This window comes from Quercus robur, chromosome 3 (genome assembly GCF_932294415.1).
Source record: "Quercus robur chromosome 3, dhQueRobu3.1, whole genome shotgun sequence".
NCBI classification, from domain to species: Eukaryota; Viridiplantae; Streptophyta; class Magnoliopsida; order Fagales; family Fagaceae; genus Quercus; species Quercus robur.
Window position 1 is genome coordinate 54,942,482 of NC_065536.1, and position 17,671 is coordinate 54,960,152.

The 17,671-nt window shown below is 36.0% G+C and overlaps 1 protein-coding gene across 1 annotated transcript; it reads right to left on the reverse strand.

Annotated features, from left to right (window-relative positions):
• Positions 1-355: 355 nt before the first annotated feature.
• LOC126718414 (protein DETOXIFICATION 29-like) lies at positions 356-8,950 on the reverse strand. Its single transcript, XM_050420586.1, has 8 exons — positions 8,374-8,950; positions 7,724-8,265; positions 5,887-5,973; positions 2,631-2,687; positions 2,299-2,537; positions 1,563-1,681; positions 1,192-1,278; positions 356-840 (listed from the first exon to the last, which is right to left on the reverse strand). Exons 1-8 carry the CDS (start codon positions 8,725-8,727, stop codon positions 763-765), a joined length of 1,563 nt encoding a protein of 520 aa, XP_050276543.1. The 5' UTR covers positions 8,728-8,950; the 3' UTR covers positions 356-762.
• Between the last annotated feature and the right edge of the window lie 8,721 nt (positions 8,951-17,671).

Below are 17,671 nucleotides of genomic sequence, written 5' to 3' on the forward strand. Positions count from 1 at the left end.
GTTTTATATGTTCTTAACATGCATATCAATATTAATGCCAATCAGTTGTTATTTACCATTCAATCCATAAACTCACATTCTATTCATTATTTTAAACTAAAAAAAAAATTGAATTTAAACAATTGATTGATGACATTACTATTGATATTTAATCATCTTGAAATTTTGCAAGCATGGAGAATTTACGAAGATAATGTAATCCAATAGTAAATTTGTTAAGATTCACATTCAATTAAAAAAATATTCAGTGATGTAACTTTAAACAATGTTATATCACTTAATATTTTTGAATAAAACATAAGGCCCCATGCCAATTGAAATTCATTGAAATTAATTTATTAAAAAAAAAAAAAAAAAAAAAAAAGGATAAACATACAAAATGCCATGAACAGTGACATGCTAAAATTGTGGAACAAGATCACAAGACACAAGATAAAAGTCTTTCTAAACATAAGTGTTGTTAACTTGATAAAAAAAAGTGGGGTGAATCTCTCAATGCCGAATTGTTGTGCAACTCTTCTCCCTTTTTATCCCTTGTCAAAGCTGTTTTCTTGGGCTGCATTTTGTTTTCTCGCCCCCGGGCTCTGCCCAGGGCCTTAGGTTTAGGCTAATTAGCTTTAAAATATTTATGTCAATACTCATTAGCTGAGCAAGGAAAATATATATATATATATATATATATTTTTTTTTTTTTTTTTTTTTTTTTCTTGAAGAATGTAAATAATTTCCGCAAAAATCTATAGCTATAGTTTCCTTGAACTCTCAATTGTCGTTTGTTTTGTCTACATCATTCTCTTTAGCCCCACCCCATTTCTTTATTCTGTCTTCAGCAATTGATGCCTGCATTTCACACCAATTTAGTCAGGCCTTCCATTCTTAACACGGGTTAATTGTTGAGCATTGTTTGTATAATGTAACTATTTAATATAGGTAGTGTTAATTACACACATCATTTTGCACACATGTCCGTTCATAACAATTTCAGTTCAAATTCACTTATGTATAGACGTATGCGCAAAATGGCATGTGTACTAGGTTTTACCGATTTAAGATTATCATTCCAGTCCGAAAGATTGAAGACAACTGTTTTTCTTTTCCTTCCTTTTTTCTTTTTTCTTTTTTTTTTTTTTTGTGTAAAAAGAATTTCATTAGAAGCCACATATACATGGAATAAATGTGAAAAAATTTTACCTCTTTGTTCCAGTTGGTCCTATAAACTATAAAGAAAAGGACACAAGTTTGTACAATTGTTCCTGTCATCATGCCGTACCAAATCCCCTGCAAAATTGAGAATGACACAAAAGTTCAGGTTTCACATTAAAAAAAGGGACAAGAAGTTCATTTACATGGTGACTAACATGGCTTATCTGATGCAATAAGATCCTCTTGAGAATTACACGTTTGTGATTGTTTTCTCCTTTCATAATTTTATCTCATAATTATTAAACTTTAAACATTTATCTCCTAGGAGTTAGGCAATAATGGGAAGAGAAGAAGCTTATTTTCACTAGATAATAGAAATGAAACAAACAAAAATAGGAAGGAAGTAGAGCAAGACTTACCCTGACACCCCAATCAACCTTGTAACCCAATATGAGACCCAAAGGGATCCCAAAAAGGTAGTAACAAGCAATGTTCACATAAGCAACAACTGCTTGCCATCCTGCTCCAATGGCCACTCCTGTAAAAAAAATTATTCATCCAATTATTAAATTCTATATTTCCTTATCCCTCAAGAATATGTTTTTTTTTTTTTTTGAGTAACTGAATTGTATTTTATGAAGAAGATAATATATATATATATAATAGCCAAAATTTAGAGAAAATTCAATTAAATTTTAACTGAATTCTCAATTTTGCGCCACATGTCCTATTTAATTTTTAATTTTGTGCTAAGTGAATTATTGAGTCTAAAATTTGAAAATTCCAAATCCAATTAAATACTAAATTGAATTTCAATTGGAGTCCAATTTTCCGTCATGTGTCTATCTAAATTTTTAATTTTTGTGGCAAATGAATTATTGGGTGTAAAAACCGAAGAGTCTAAAATCAATTATATATATATATATATATATATATAAAAAGAGAAACCATTACATATTTTATAAATGTATAGTTTAAAAAAAATATATAAGCTAATACTATGTATAATTTATAACTGTGTATATGCATGGGGCTGCACACTAGTACAATATAAAGACTAAAGAGGGTGTGGAATAAATACAAATGATTGAAATTTTTTTCCTAGAATTAACTCAAGTTAGTAAAAACACTCAATAAGGGAAAGAAAAATCTAACCAGAGAGAACAGGTTGAATATTGTTAATGACAATGCAAAGAGCCAATATTGGTGTAAGCTCCTTAACGAGCGTTCCAACACTTGTATCAGACGAAAATAAGGATGGGTACTCGTTTCGTGTCCCAATTAGAATAGCTGAGAGGACAAGACCAATGAAAAATGAGGTTACCACGGCTACCACTAATGAAAATTTGGCTGTTCTTGGATGAGCTGCTCCCAATTCATTTGACACTCTCACACTGCAAAATATTTCGGTTTTTAATTTTTCAGTCTTTTTGAAACTTACAAGAAATAGAAAAATAGCTTGGTGGAGGTGTGTTTCTGTCACTAACCTTATAGCTGCATTCATCCCAAGAGCTACCATAATTGTCCAGCCCAATATGTTCATGCTGCGACATCATTGGCATGGCAAGAAAATAGGAAATAGTCAATCGAAAATAAATTATATCCAAAGCACATTGGTAATTAGCTTTAGATCCATGCGTTGCACGAGAATTTATGCACTCCTGTGTGAGGAGGGAGTGTGGTATCAGATTGCTATGGTCTTCACTAAATATTCAGTTCATACAAATAAGGGTTTGGTTAACAAGTATTATTAGAATATTTGTTAGTAAACCATTTTTTAAAAATTTTGATACCACTTTTATGAAAAATATAAAAAATCGTCAATAAAATCAGTTGGTTTTTTTTCATTTCCCATTAGAAGTTTCTAAAAGTCTTTCTTAAATAGAACATTTGTTAGCAAACTCCTACAAATAATATTGCAAGGACTAATGAAATGAAGATATATATGAGAAGTGATGGAGGATGGAATTTTGTATGAATTTTGGCTCTTAAGATGAAAACAAAAAATTCATAACGATTAACTTTTTCTGTGCTTGAAGCAATCGTTATTCCAAATACAAATAAAGTTTCATTAGACTTTATAACAAGTATATGCAACGTTACTCTTCATCCATGTGAAGTCCTAGTGTTTGGTCTTACATGCATGAAAGACGAGAATTACCCAATATATTATTGCACAATTGGGGATCCTCTGGATTCCAAGGAAGAGTGACTTATTCCATTTCCTTCATTGTTCAATTGTATTTGCAAGAGAATATAGGAGCAATTCTATGAAATATGTAAAATAGTAGTACGTTTCTCATCTCATATGTATGGTGGATCTTATCGTATATTTAATTAAAGAGATTTATCATTATTAAGAGAATAATGAATATAACGACATTATACTCATGAGCAGGAAAATAGATTGAATAAATTGCTAGTAAGTTCCCCTAATTAATAAGTTATCTTGCATAAACAATTTCATAATCAATACATGAATCGCAACTAGCCAATTGATTTTCAAAACCGAAAATTCTTCGTAAATTTTAGCTTATTCGAGACATTTTGAATGCAACACCCACAATCAACGGGAAACATAGGGAATTCTAAACAGAGACTTAGTCCTACAGACAAATTAGACCGTGCACCGCAAGACAGTGGGAAAGTGATAGCCTTTGAATTTTAAGAAAGTTGCCAATCAAATAGTGCAAAACCATTCCAAGAGCGTAAGACTAAATTGCTACCAGTACTTTAAGATCTTTTTGAATTTCCAATATTGAATATCTATTTGCATCATGTTAGTGTAACAGTAGAGCATTCGATATCAAATGTGCTAGAAAATTTAATTTTTAACAACTTAAAAGATTATTTTATCTATTTTAACTTCTCACTTAACAATATTCTTTTTTTTTACCACTCAAGTCTTTTTCTATAACTTTCATTAAATTTTGTGTGTGTGTGTGTGTGTTTACCATACAATAAACTGTTATCTCTAACAGTTTACTGTAACTAAGTGTTAAAAAATTATAGATATAACACCTTTGATGTAGTGAATTTTTTATGGTCCGTTTGGTTAGAGATTTTTAATATCGTTTTTTAAATGTTGTGAAAATACGTATTTCAGTGTTTAAAATTTAGTACCAAACAGTAGTATTTTGGGTGTTAACATAATATTTTAGTTATTTTAACACCTCTTATGTGAATACTCTACTTACTTATGTGACTTTTTTCCCCCCTTTTTAAAGGCAATGTAGATAATTCTAGCTAGCTACTATTATTATGGTAAGTGCTACCACCTAAGCATGCGATTCTTAGAGGTTGTTTGGATGCAAAAATTTCATCACTCAATTTCCGTCACTCAATTTCCATCATTCATCACTTATCACTTAATTTTTCACACCTGTTTGGCACCATCACTCACTTTCCATCACTCAATATTTTTCACACTATTTGTGGGCCCCATACCTATCACTCGGTGCAGTTTTTTTTTTCCCCAGTACCCAGAAACCCGAACCCAGTGAAAAAAAAAAAAAACCAAGAGGAGAAGACCGAACCCAAGAGAAAAAAGGAAAAAAAAAAGTCAAAAGGTGCCGCTAAGTTATGACTAGTGGGTCCCCCATGTGTGTTTAATTACAAAAATGTCATTGAATTATGAGTTATGGAAACTGAAAACAGCTAAAATGTATTTTTAGTTTCCATAACTCATAACTCAAAAATCAGATAATTGAGTGATGGAAACAGAGTTATCATGCAACCAAACGGATATTGAGTTATGAGTCCCACCATTTTTGAGTTATGAGTTATAGAAACAGAGAATTGAATTATGGAAACAATCCATCCAAACAGCCTCTTATTCCTTTAGGGGGAAAAAATTAAGAAAAACACATTCATGTTTAGCACAACTCATAGACAGATCCAACTGTATAACATGTGATAGTCATCTTTTTGCGAATGGAGAGAGTATTCAAATTACTAATTAGAGAATAGACACTATTTTTTTTTCCTCAACGTGGGTGACTGAGTCTGAGTTTTGCTCAGAAAAAGATGGGAAATTGAGGAAAAGGAATCATCCTAATCTAATTTATGTACTGAAAATGCCACGAGGTTGACTTACTAGAATTTAGAGGCTCTCTCGTGGTCCATATCGCAGTTTAGAAACTTATCTTTTTAGATTATTATTATTATGTTTACCAAACCGATTATTATTATTATTATTTTTTTTTTTTTTTTTTTTGGGGTTCTTGGTCCAATATGGTGGCTACCGGCTATAAATGTGGATACCATATGGTATGGATACTTCAAGAATCAAATATATATATATATATATATATATACACCAACGTTTTTCCTACCCATTTGTTAACAAAACATATTTTTGGTATTGATGACTTTTCTATTACAGATTGAAGAGAAGAAAATCCTTATTTTCTTGTACAAACTTTTATCCATGATATTATTTCTATTTCTTAATTAATAAACTTTTAATTTCCTAAAAAAAATTATTAAAAAAAAAACTTTTTCCCCTACCGTGGTGGTTGTTATGGCATGTCTAGCTTCCACCAAGGTCATGTACATCCACTATATTAGATCTCTCTTACATAAATATAGGATTTATGTCGTTCATAAAAAAAATTATATAAGTTTTATGTGTGGAATCCACGTCTATATTATTAGAGAAATGTATAATGAATGTATTGAATAATTTTATAAGATTGAGGTGATTTGGAAGACGGTACAGTGGAGAGAGAAAAGGAAACTTACCATATGGACAAGGCATCCACTGAAACCTCTGCATTTTTCAAATATCCAGCAAAGAGAATCAAAGCCATGAAATACCACACTTCCAAGCTGCACAAGATTAATTTGAAGATATATTCATCAATTTAAGGATTAGATTTAAAATTGAATGTTGAATGATGTGAAACCCACAAATCAATATTTTAGTATGAACCAATCGAAAAAAGGAGAGATCTCATTTGGGTGTACCCTGCTAAGTAATAATATTCTAATACTTTTTGGAAAGTATAGTAATAAAATATAATAATGTTCCCATTAAAAAAAAAAAAAAATTTAAAAAACCAAATAATAATGTACGGTAAACACGAAACAACTTTATTCAATTAATGCAAACTTTCCTGAGCGTGATAGACATTTTTGTTTCTAAAGACATTTTCGTTTCAATTTTAGGTGAGAAAGGAAAAAGAAGGGTTTAATTCTATCCTAGTCCTATACCAACAAGGATATAACATTTAATAGTATAAATTATGATGAAAATTCGATTTATCTTCTAACCATGAATTATTTTTTTTATTTTTTTACATCAAAGATAGAAAACCATGAATGATTAAACTCCAATCTTATTCAGACAATAAAAACGTTATAGAAGCTTCAAACTCACAAAATTTTTACATTTTATTAAAATAAATAAGTTGTGATTAGTATAACATTATTTTCAGACATTATTTTTAAAGTTGACCCATAACAATTTATAACTTTAATAATTATGAAAAATAAGATTTATAACTTAATTGTTAACATTTACAGTATTTTTTACAGAAGTATCCATAGCTCAAATAAATCAAATCTCTCATTCCTAACTATTAATACTACCCACTTTCATGAGCGTGATAGCAGGCATTCATTAGTAATCATTTCTCATTGGTTAGACGAGTAAACTAAAACTCGATACCCTAAGAAAATTTGCTTTTTTTAAAAAAAGTTGGTGGGGGCAGGAAACCTGTGATTAATAAAAATAAAAATAAAGAAATAAAGTGTGCAACAACCACCCCCCCCCCCCCCCTTCTGAAAAAAAATCCATTGACCCGAAAGGACAAAGCATTTAATACTACTGATAATTATCAAGATTCCATATATTTTTTAAGAGAATTTTTAATTAATTATCAACTGCAATACATATGTGGTCCTTCTAAATTATAGAAAAAAATAGTATTGACATTTTAAATAAATTAAAGAATAAAATAAAAAAATTATTTATTAATTTAAAAAAAAAATTAATTTTGAGACATTTTAAAATAGAATAAAGAACCAATAAATTGGAACCGCAGAAAATCTAGATTCTACACACACTACATGTAAAATGCAGCCCGCTACTATTATTTTTTTTATAAACAAAACAGTTTAAATATCATTAAAAGCTTTATAACTTAATTCCTCAGCTCATTCGCTAGTCTTTTGGGTTGCTTTTTGTAACAACTCTGGGCCTGTTTTCATCTCTGATCCATCTTTGTTAGTGGCTCAAGCTTTGGAAAGAGATGGGCAAAGGCCCATGAGTTCCATGTTGTACCAGACGTGGATTCCTTTTGAGAAATAAAGATGCTTGTTTATTCACCCAAAAAAAAAAAAAAAAATTAACTCAGATATTTTCATTCTCCTGCTGTTAAATTATAATTAAAAAAATTAATGTGTAAATAGTAATATTTGATATGGAAAAAACTTAGGCAGCTCCCTCCTCCTCTCATATGAGAGTGAGTTCCGTAGTGAAACCTACATGACTTAGTGGAGTGGGGTCCACCTCTTTTGTGAGAGGAGGTAGCAATAGCATTGCTCCGGAACATGTAAAAATTATGAGATTCCTTACCAGAGCATTACTGCGGAGGCCAGAGATAATTTAACGAAGCCCCAAAGATTCTGAAACGCCTTCAGTGAGAACCCAGACCAAGCTCGACCACAAGTCCCACTGAGAATATACAACAGCTGCGCTATCACGATGAGCCACCAGGACGCATCCAACACTATAGCCGCACCCACCAGACCCCATCCTAACTTCAACATAAAAAGCCAGCTAAACAGTGTGTGCAGAACCAATACCACAGCCGCAATCAAAGCCATCACCATGATTTTGCTCTGCGATTGCAGAAACTTGGCGATCGGGAAATTCAAAGCGTAAGCAAATAGCTGCGGAATCATGTAAATTGCGAACACTCCCGCTGCTTCAGATATTTCTTCGGTCTGTCCAATCAGTTTCAACAGTGGCGCCGCGAAGATGTATAAAAGACTTAGAAGCAAAGATGTGGTTACCAGTATCACCCATGACCTTTGCATGTAGATTCCTAGCATATCAATCTGTCCTGCTCCAACCGCTTGCCCACATAGTGTTTCGAGTGCGCTTCCCATTCCAAGCTGATTGAAATTCAATTTTGTTAGAGCCACAAAAACAAATCCCTTTTCTTTTTAAACAAAGAATCAATTTCAATAAGTTTGTATTGTAATATTAAGAACAGAGTGTACCATGACGCCGAAGGAGAAGCCAGCGATGACGGAGTTTTCGATGGAGACGGCGGCGAGGTCGAGAGAGCCGACATGGCCGGCGAAGACTTGAGTGATGGCGCCGAGAGAGTACTGGCATATGGAGGTGAAGATGGCGGGGCCGGCGAGGTACCAGAGCTTTTTTGATTCATAAAGGAACGCTCTGTAGAAATCGACAGGACCTGTGATGGGAGCGATGTCAGAGGCATCGGGGACAAAAGTAGCAGCAGAGGAAGTGTGCCTTGCTACTGGAAGAGACTGTAGCTGGTGTTCTTGCTCTTGCACTTGCCCATCTTCTCTAGCGGAGGAGAGAAGTGGCTGCTTACCATCCTCCATGAGAGATAGAGATGAGACTTATATCACTAAAAACTTGTAGCAGGAAAGGATTTGAGGTGAACTGCGTGAATTCAGACACGTATATATAGGCATTAATAAGTTTCCAAGTATTTGGGTTTGTTTTTAATTAACAGAGTCAAAGGGATTAGGTTTTTCCAGGACTAATCATAGTATGAATCTACTATGAAATACTTTTACAAGTTACAACATTAACTTTTGTTTGTTTAGTTACCATAAAAATGAAGAGGTGTGAAAGGCTTTTTGTTTTGGAACATCAGTGAAAAGGCTTCCGTGCTAGAGTAGTGCTAGTAGGCGGTCAACTCTTGAGGTTGGATGTAAAAAGTAAATGGTGCAAGGCACTAACTGCAGTAAAAGCAATTAGCCAATTAGTTAAGTTTGTTTACTTGTATAAAAAATTAGTAAGATTGTTTACTTATCTGATTACTGACGTAATCACTTACCTATGTCATGCAAGAATAGTTTTTGCACAGATCAGAAAGAAAACCTCCCTACTGCTAGCGCACTCAATGATTCACAACTTTTGCCTTTTTTTTAAAAAAAAAAAATTTAATATATTATTCTATTCTAATAGAATAATAATAATTTTTTGTTAAATTTTATTCTTCAGCCATAATATTTGATTCTTGATATAAATTTAATATTTGATTCTTGATATAAATTTAATTTTTGTTTGGTTAGTATTGATTCATAAAATTATTTTTTGATTCATCAAATCAACCTTAGTTTCGTTAGTATTAAATAAATTTATTTAATTGAAATTTAAATACAAAGGCCCAACTTAAAAATACCGTCTTAGACTCCTAACTATATTGAGTCAATCATGTCTCTAACTTTTTGATATTGTGTCAAAATAGTTTATGTAGGGACACGATTTATTTAACGGCCCAAGAATGACGTTGGGCTCGTATGCAAAGGGCCCCAACAATATGATTTGTAGAGAGTGGGCTTGAAAAGCATGACCTTGGGCACAGGTGGACGGTTTAATCGTGGCGTCTATGGAAGTTCTTATATGGGCGGGCTTGGCCTGACTAGCTAAGCCCTCCATTAGTACGGGTTGTAGGACTTAAGTCCTTGGACGCTGTCCGAGGAGCCTTATATCCTTCCCTTTCTCCCTTTTACCGGGGGAGGGCGTCCTCCTTTTCTTCTGGGGGGTTTTTCCTTTTATACTAGTGTTTGTTTCCCCCTTTAGAGTCCACGTGTAAGTTTCACTTTTCTGGGGTGCAGACCTGTCCTGTCAACCCATATCTAGAGTGGTTTGAGGTCGTTGGGAAAGTTAAAGGGTATGGTTTAGAGTATGGACTTGTCAGATACAGGGTTTTGTATTATGATGTCGGCAGCTTTTTCTCTTGCCCTGCCCCTACACTCAGTTTGCCCCTTTCTTCAGACATTTAGTGAAGTGCCGAGCATGAGGTCGTCCTCGGCAATGGCTCTCCTCGGCTTGGGCCCTGGGCCCTAATGCAGAGTGGGCCTGGCCCGCGAATTCTCTGTCCCCACAATAGCCCCTCAAAATCCTGCTGCCCGACTTTTAGTCGGGGAGGAGGGTTTTGGTAATGTTGGGCTTACATCATAGCTTGTTCAGATTCTGTATTCTACTAAGATTTGTGTTTTTCCATTTACATGGAAGACGTGCCCTATTAGAGGCATTCCTTTACCCACTCACGTGGAGTCCTTTGACGCTTCAATACTCAAGGCGCGCCTTCGCGAGGATCTTCAGATCCTACGGTTGTGAATGGCATTGGAAATTGCCAGCTCTACCTTATCCGTAGCATTCCTTGGAAAGCTGCATGAACTGAATGCTCCCACCTTACCTCTTATATAAGTAGGATAAGAGGTTATTTTCCTTACACACAAACCCTTCGATTCTCTTCAAAATCATAACCCTTCAGCTATAATCACAGTTTTCGCCCTCAGTGCTATACGCCCTTTGTGCAATATGTTTAAGACACGGACAGGGGTAATGGAACTCCATCCGCCACAGAGGCGCCGAGTCCTTCCGAGACTCAAGGTAGTGTGGTCTGGGCAAGGGAGGCACAGATTCTAGAAAATCTTCCTTCTTGGCAAAAGGGGAAATGGTATTTCTCCTTCTTTTAGTCAAAATCCGAAGCAGGTACTGGTTGCACCAGATTCTTGGTGCGTCAGAAGTAAAGTTTTCCGCCATCAGCGCCGTCTGCTATATCGCAGGCGTGGTTACGTGGAGGCCCATCAACTTCCGGCTGCCTGCACCTTTTCTTCAACGGTGCTGGCCTCAAGTTGGGTTCCCTGCACCATTTTTTCAGTTGCGCTAGCCCGAAGTCAGGCTCTCCGCGCTTTTTCTTCAACGGTGCAAGCCCCGAGTTGGGCTCTTTGGTTGCCTGAGTTATAGGCATGTAAAAGTGTTGAGGAATGGTTTCCTTGAACAATGTCTTGGAACAGCAGCCAACCTCTCCTCTACACTTCTTCCTCGGCTTTCTCTTTATTCTCTTGTATCTTTCTTTTCACTTATGTAGTTAGCTTTAGTATAAGCTTATTCCAGTTTTTCATTGTACGCTGTACTATTTCTTTGTCTTAATAAAAGATGAATTTATTTCTTTGTAAATACTTTTCCTTTCGGTAGCAACTACTTTGTGAACGGGTGCGCTATGTATGTATCTTCCTTTAGTGATGCTTAAAGCAGGAAACCTTGAAACAGAACCTTACCAATTGAGATAACGGCTTAATGCCCCGTAATGCATCCGCGGCGACCGTCCGAGAACGATAAATACTAAATATTTCATCCGAGAGGGTAGCCAAGCAGTGAGGGACTTTAATTATGTTTTGACAACGTATGGCCCTATATTGCAGTTGCACCAATTCCCTTGGTACTGAGAATCTGAGGGTAGGCTGGGGAATTCATGCAGTCCTGGGATTAGCCCAACTATCAAATGGGGAATTTCTTTCTCGGGGTAGATTCTAAGAGCCATCTAACGTCCAGGTTGTGTCCAAACCCCGTATTGCCTCTTCTAAGTAGTGGGTTTCCCCAGAGGCTTGAGTCCGAGGGCCATACAAGGCCTTGGTTCTGTCCAAAACTTGCAGTTTTTCTTCTAAGTAGTTGGTTTCCCCAGAGGCTTGAGTCCGAGGACCATACAAGGCCTTGGTTCTGTCCAAAACTTGCAGTTCTTCTTCTAAGTAGTTGGTTTCCCCAGAGACTTGAGTCCGAGGACCATATAAGGCCTTGGTTCTGTCCAAAACTTGCAGTTTTTCTTCTAAGTAGTTGGTTTCCCCAGAAACTTGAGTCCGAGGACCATACAAGGCCTTGATTTTGTCCAAAACTTGTAGTTTTCTTCTAAGTAGTTGGTTTCCCCAGAGGCTTGAGTCCGAGGACCATATAAGGCCTTGGTTCTGTCCAAAACTTGTAGTTTTCTTCTAAGTAGTTGGTTTCCCCAAAGGCTTGAGTCCGAGGACCATACAAGGCCTTGGTTCTGTCCAAAACTTGCAGTTTTTCTTCTAAGTAGTTGGTTTCCCCAGAGGCTTGAGTCCGAGGACCATACAAGGCCTTGGTTCTGTCCAAAACTTGCAGTTTTTCTTCTAAGTAGTTGGTTTCCCCAGAAGCTTGAGTCCGAGAACCATACAAGGCCTTGGTTCTGTCCAAAACTTGTAGTTTTTCTTCTAAGTAGTTGGTTTCCCCATAGGCTTGAGTCCGAGGACCATACAAGGCCTTGGTTCTGTCCAAAACTTGCAGTTTTTCTTCTAAGTAGTTGGTTTCCCCAGAGGCTTGAGTCCGAGGACTATACAAGGCCTTGGTTCTGTCCAAAACTTGTAGTTTTCTTCTAAGTAGTGGGTTTCCCCAGAGGCTTGAGTCCGAGGGCCATACAAGGCCTTGGTTCTGTCCAAAACTCGCAGTTTTTCTTCTAAGTAGTTGGTTTCCCCAGAGGCTTGAGTCCGAGGACCATACAAGGCCTTGGTTCTGTCCAAAACTTGTAGTTTTCTTCTAAGTAGTTGGTTTCCCTAGAGGCTTGAGTCCGAGGACCATACAAGGCCTTGGTTCTGTCCAAAACTTGTAGTTTTTCTTCTAAGTAGTTGGTTTCCCCAGAGGCTTGAGTCCGAGGACCATACAAGGCCTTGATTCTGTCCAAAACTTGTAGTTTTCTACTAAGTAGTTGGTTTCCCCAGAGGCTTGAGTCCGAGGACCATACAAGGCCTTGGTTCTGTCCAAAACTTGTAGTTTTTCTTCTAAGTAGTTGGTTTCCCCAGAGGCTTGAGTCCGAAGACCATACAAGGCCTTGGTTCTGTCCAAAACTTGTAGTTTTCTTCTAAGTAGTTGATTTCCCCAGAGGCTTGAGTCCGAGGACCATACAAGGCCTTGATTCTGTCCAAAACTTGTAGTTTTTCTTCTAAGTAGTTGGTTTCCCCAGAGGCTTGAGTCCGAGGACCATACAAGGCCTTGGTTCTGTCCAAAACTTGTATTTTTTACTTATTTATTGATTTAATTTCCAAAGGTTAGACCCTTGACCCAGGTGGGGAGGGGTTAGTTTGATGTTGGAAGTCCCTAGAATTGCCCGTGCCCTTGGCACTGCCAGACATAGCTCCTAGTGGGAACTTATGTTGGAACAACAACAACATGTCGCTGGAAATGAAGGCACCCTCGCAGACCCTTGCTTGACAAAGGCTCAACTCTGCCGCTGCCTGAGCCAACACGCAAGCCTTTCCCACAGACGGCGCCAATTGTAGGGACACGATTTATTTAACGACCCAAGAATGACGTTGGGCTCGTATGCAAAGGGCCCCAACAATATGATTTGTAGAGAGTGGGCTTGAAAAGCATGACCTTGGGCACAGGTGGACGGTTTAATCGTGGCGTCTATGGAAGTTCTTATATGGGCGGGCTTGGCCTGACTAGCTAAGCCCTCCATTAGTACGGGTTGTAGGACTTAAGTCCTTGGACGCTGTCCGAGGAGCCTTATATCCTTCCCTTTCTCCCTTTTACCGGGGGAGGGCATCCTCCTTTTCTTCTGGGGGGTTTTTCCTTTTATACTAGTGTTTGTTTCCCCCTTTAGAGTCCACGTGTAAGTTTCACTTTTCTGGGGTGCAGACCTGTCCTGTCAACCCATACCTAGAGTGGTTTGGGGTCGTTGGGAAAGTTAAAGGGTATGGTTTAGAGTATGTATTTGTCAGATACAGGGTTTTGTATTATGATGTTGGCAGCTTTTTCTCTTACCCTGCCCCTACACTCAGTTTGCCCCTTTCTTCAGACATTTAGTGAAGTGCCGAGCATGAGGTCGTCCTCGGCAATGGTTCTCCTCGGCTTGGGCCCTAGGCCCTAATGCAGAGTGGGCCTGGCCTACGAATTCTTTGCCCCCACAGTTTATATTATTAAATGATGGATAAAAGAATTGAAGTAACTAAGGGTGATAATAAAATAATTTTTATGCTATGTAAACTTCCGCACGAACTTCCATGTGGCTTGAATTAAAAAATAAAATTTATATATATAAAAATAAATAAAAATAAAACAAAAAAGCTCAAGTAAACTAGAATATGTAATTACTTATGATTTTCTTATGCTTAAAAACCTAACATAAACACTAATTCTTTCACTCAAATAAAAATATTAAAACACACACACACAACTTAATATCTAGCTTTCGTTTCCTTAGTTTTCTCAAAAATCAAACATAAATTGATTAGACTCATGGCTATCGAGGCACTCCATGAGAGAGACAACTCTTCCACTACCAATGCCTACCAAACCCACACCCATGACCCAACGATCTCTCATCCCCACTGATCAGATAAACTTGCTTCCCATCAACTCACCAATTTTGACCTCCTATTCATCTCCTACAAGATCTTCATAGCTGTTTGCCGCACCTCCATTGACAACAATTAAATTTTTACTATCCCATTTGTCATAGACTCGCGTTAACTTTTTCTATCCATTACTTAATGATGAATGATATAGCCCTAGTTTTTTATGGCAACACAATATCAAAATGTTAGAAACTAAACCGATACATTTAATACATTAGAGAACATTTGGACACGTCAGATAAATGTTAGAAGCCAAAATGGAAATCAAACCTAGCATATAATCAAGTAAGATGATGTTAAGGATACTAAGCTCTACTTTGTAGTTAGTTCTTAAATTTATAAGTAGGGATTTAAAATCTTCTAGCTTGAGTAATGATAGGGATCCAACAAAAGTTGATAACTATTTGACAACATTCCTATCATTACTTGTTTCTATTTGCCTAGAAAAGCTATTGTAAAAATCCGGTAAAATAAATGGGATGCCAACCAAACCATTAATGGTACCAGTGGCTGCTCCAGAAATTTTGTTTAGGAGGGTCATTAAAAAATTTTAATAAAAAAGAACTTGAATATATTTTAATAAAAAATAATAATAATAATACTTGAAGTTTTACAATTTTATTTTACAAGTTTTCAAATTTTGAATGTTAAATGATAGTTCGTTATGAGTATCTATTGCTAATGTGGGTAGTTATGAGCCTATGACCATTTTATTTTGTTAAGTTTGTCTAACATTTTTATCTTTATACAGTTGTTATTATCTATTTAACTTTGTTTTTATAATGTCTCAAAAAAAAAAAAACTTTGTTTTTATAAAAATATTTTAGACTAAATGATTAATCTCAACTCATTGGCTCCGTATTAATTATTGACGCACACAATCACACTCATTCATACATAAAATTATACAATATGTGTCTACTTAACCAATCAAATGTTTGAACAATCACTAACTTTACAATTTTTTCATTCATACATAAAATTATACACTATGTATCTACTTAACCAATCAAATTTTTGAACAATCACTAACTTTACAATTTTATTCTTGAATTTTACTAACTTTATAACAAAAAGTTATTATAATATGATAATGATACACACACATGTAAAAATTATTATTAAAAAAAAAAAAAAACCTCTCTATTTCCTAATTATTAAATTACATAAAGTTATATTATATTTATATTGTACACACAAACATTCACACACATCATAATTTACAAAAATAAAATTATAATAAAAAAATAATGTACACAATCAATACTAGACACACCCACACACATATAATATAAATTTATAAAAAAGAATTAAACTTACAATTCACAAACACTTACTCTTTACATTTAGAGTCGAAAATATTTGTAATAAGAGTATGAAAGATTTAAGTCAGGGTATGCAAAAAAATATTTTTAAAAATAAATTAAAGTATTAATTAAATTAAAAAATATTATATATATATATATATATATATTTTTTTTTTTTTTTTTAATTCAGGGGTTCATTTGAACCCCTGAATAGGCTGTAGCGCAGCCCCTAAATGGTACAAGAACTTGTAGAACCAACGTTAATAAACATGGCTCTAGAAGTTATATGGACTTTATAAGACTCATAACACAGAGAAATAGCAGCACACATGAAGCAACATATCTATTTCATATATCTTGGCGTCATTCATTTCGTCCCCATTCAAACTGATTTCCTCTAGCAAAAAAACATTAGTATTTATTGAACTCATGATTAGCACGTATGAATATGATATACCCGGACCAAACGAAGGGAAATAAATAAATAAAATCTTAGCAATTACTCATTTTCTTAATAATAATAAAAAAAAGTTAAAAACAAACTTTTTACATACTTGTAAAATGAATCCAGAGGACAAAATTAAAGTACTCAAATGTTTTTTGATGCTGGCAATTGAAGTTACGACGATTGGTAGGTGGTTTGGCATGGGAAAATAAATATTTTTCAGTATCATAATAACTGCTAAAAATTGCTGGGGAATCAATTTTTTATATGTTAGCTGCTAAATGCTAATGGACAAAAATATGCTAATGGACTATGGGTCTGCCGAGGACCAAGCTGTCCTCGGCTGTATTCCCGGTCCATTTTGTGCTTCTTATCTTTGAGCTTGGGCCATGGCCTTCTTCGGCTTGGGCCTGTGGACTCCCCATAAGCAAGCGGGCCGGGTCCATAAATTATTGAGCCCCACAATAGCCCCTCAAAACCCTGCTGTCCAACATCTTGGTTGGAAAGGTGGGTTTTGGTAATACCGAGCCTTTATCGTGGCTCATTTAATTCAGTCCTTGATCGACGTTGGCGACTCTTCACCTCCCCAGGGAATGCGCCAGTCTACAAGACGTTTCCCTCAATTTACACGAGATGCGTTTATGCCGTTTGGTTATCCGAAGCATGCCTTTAATATCTTCCTTTTACGAGACTTCCCAGATTCAACGGTTTTTTATAACATGGGGGAATGAAACGGGTGTATTGATGTTTGCAGATCTCCTTGGAGATCTGCACACATTAAGTAATCTCCTCTTCGTCCCCTATATAAAGAGAAGAAACAAGAGGTGTTTCTCCCACAGATGAATCCCTTTAATCCCCACAAAATTTGAAACCCTTAGATTCCTTCCGGAGTTTATTCTTGCTCTCCGGTTACATCTTAGCCTGAAACACTCACCGTAATATTAAGCCATGAAGGAACCATTCCCTTCCCAGAAACACTATGTTCTAACGAAGCTCAAAATGGCTCGGTCAGGGCAAAGATGGCGGAGACTCAAGATTTGTCCCGCCGTCCTTTTAGCCAAAATCCGAAGCAGGGACTCGTCACGTCACACTTTCGGCATGACTGAGCCGAGGAAGCACATCATCAGTACCACCCGCTCTTTCACGAGCATATCTAACATGGCGCTAGCGTGTTAGGAGTCAGGACTGGGGCAGGGTCTAAGTGCCCTTGCTTCTTCCTCTCTTTGTTCACTGGCGCCCCCCTTTGCCTCTCTTTCTTCTTCTCTCCACCACCAGATCCATCCTGGTACTTTTCCTTCTCCCTCTTTTGCTCCTTTCTCTTTCTTTTCATCTCTTCTCTCTTCTTCTCCTCCTTCCTACTCATGTCCTCCATCTTCTTCATTCATCTCCTCCATCTTCTGCTCAT

Excerpts from the sequence above, each read along its gene's own strand:
- LOC126718414 (XM_050420586.1), bottom strand. The coding sequence starts at position 8,727 with ATGGAGGATGGTAAGCAGCCACTTCTCTCCTCCGCTAGAGAAGATGGG. Across the intron at positions 8,266-8,373 it reads GCTTCTCCTTCGGCGTCATG|CTTGGAATGGGAAGCGCACT; the intron begins GTACACTCTGTT and ends AATTTCAATCAG. Across the intron at positions 2,538-2,630 it reads GGGATGAATGCAGCTATAAG|TGTGAGAGTGTCAAATGAAT; the intron begins GTTAGTGACAGA and ends AATATTTTGCAG.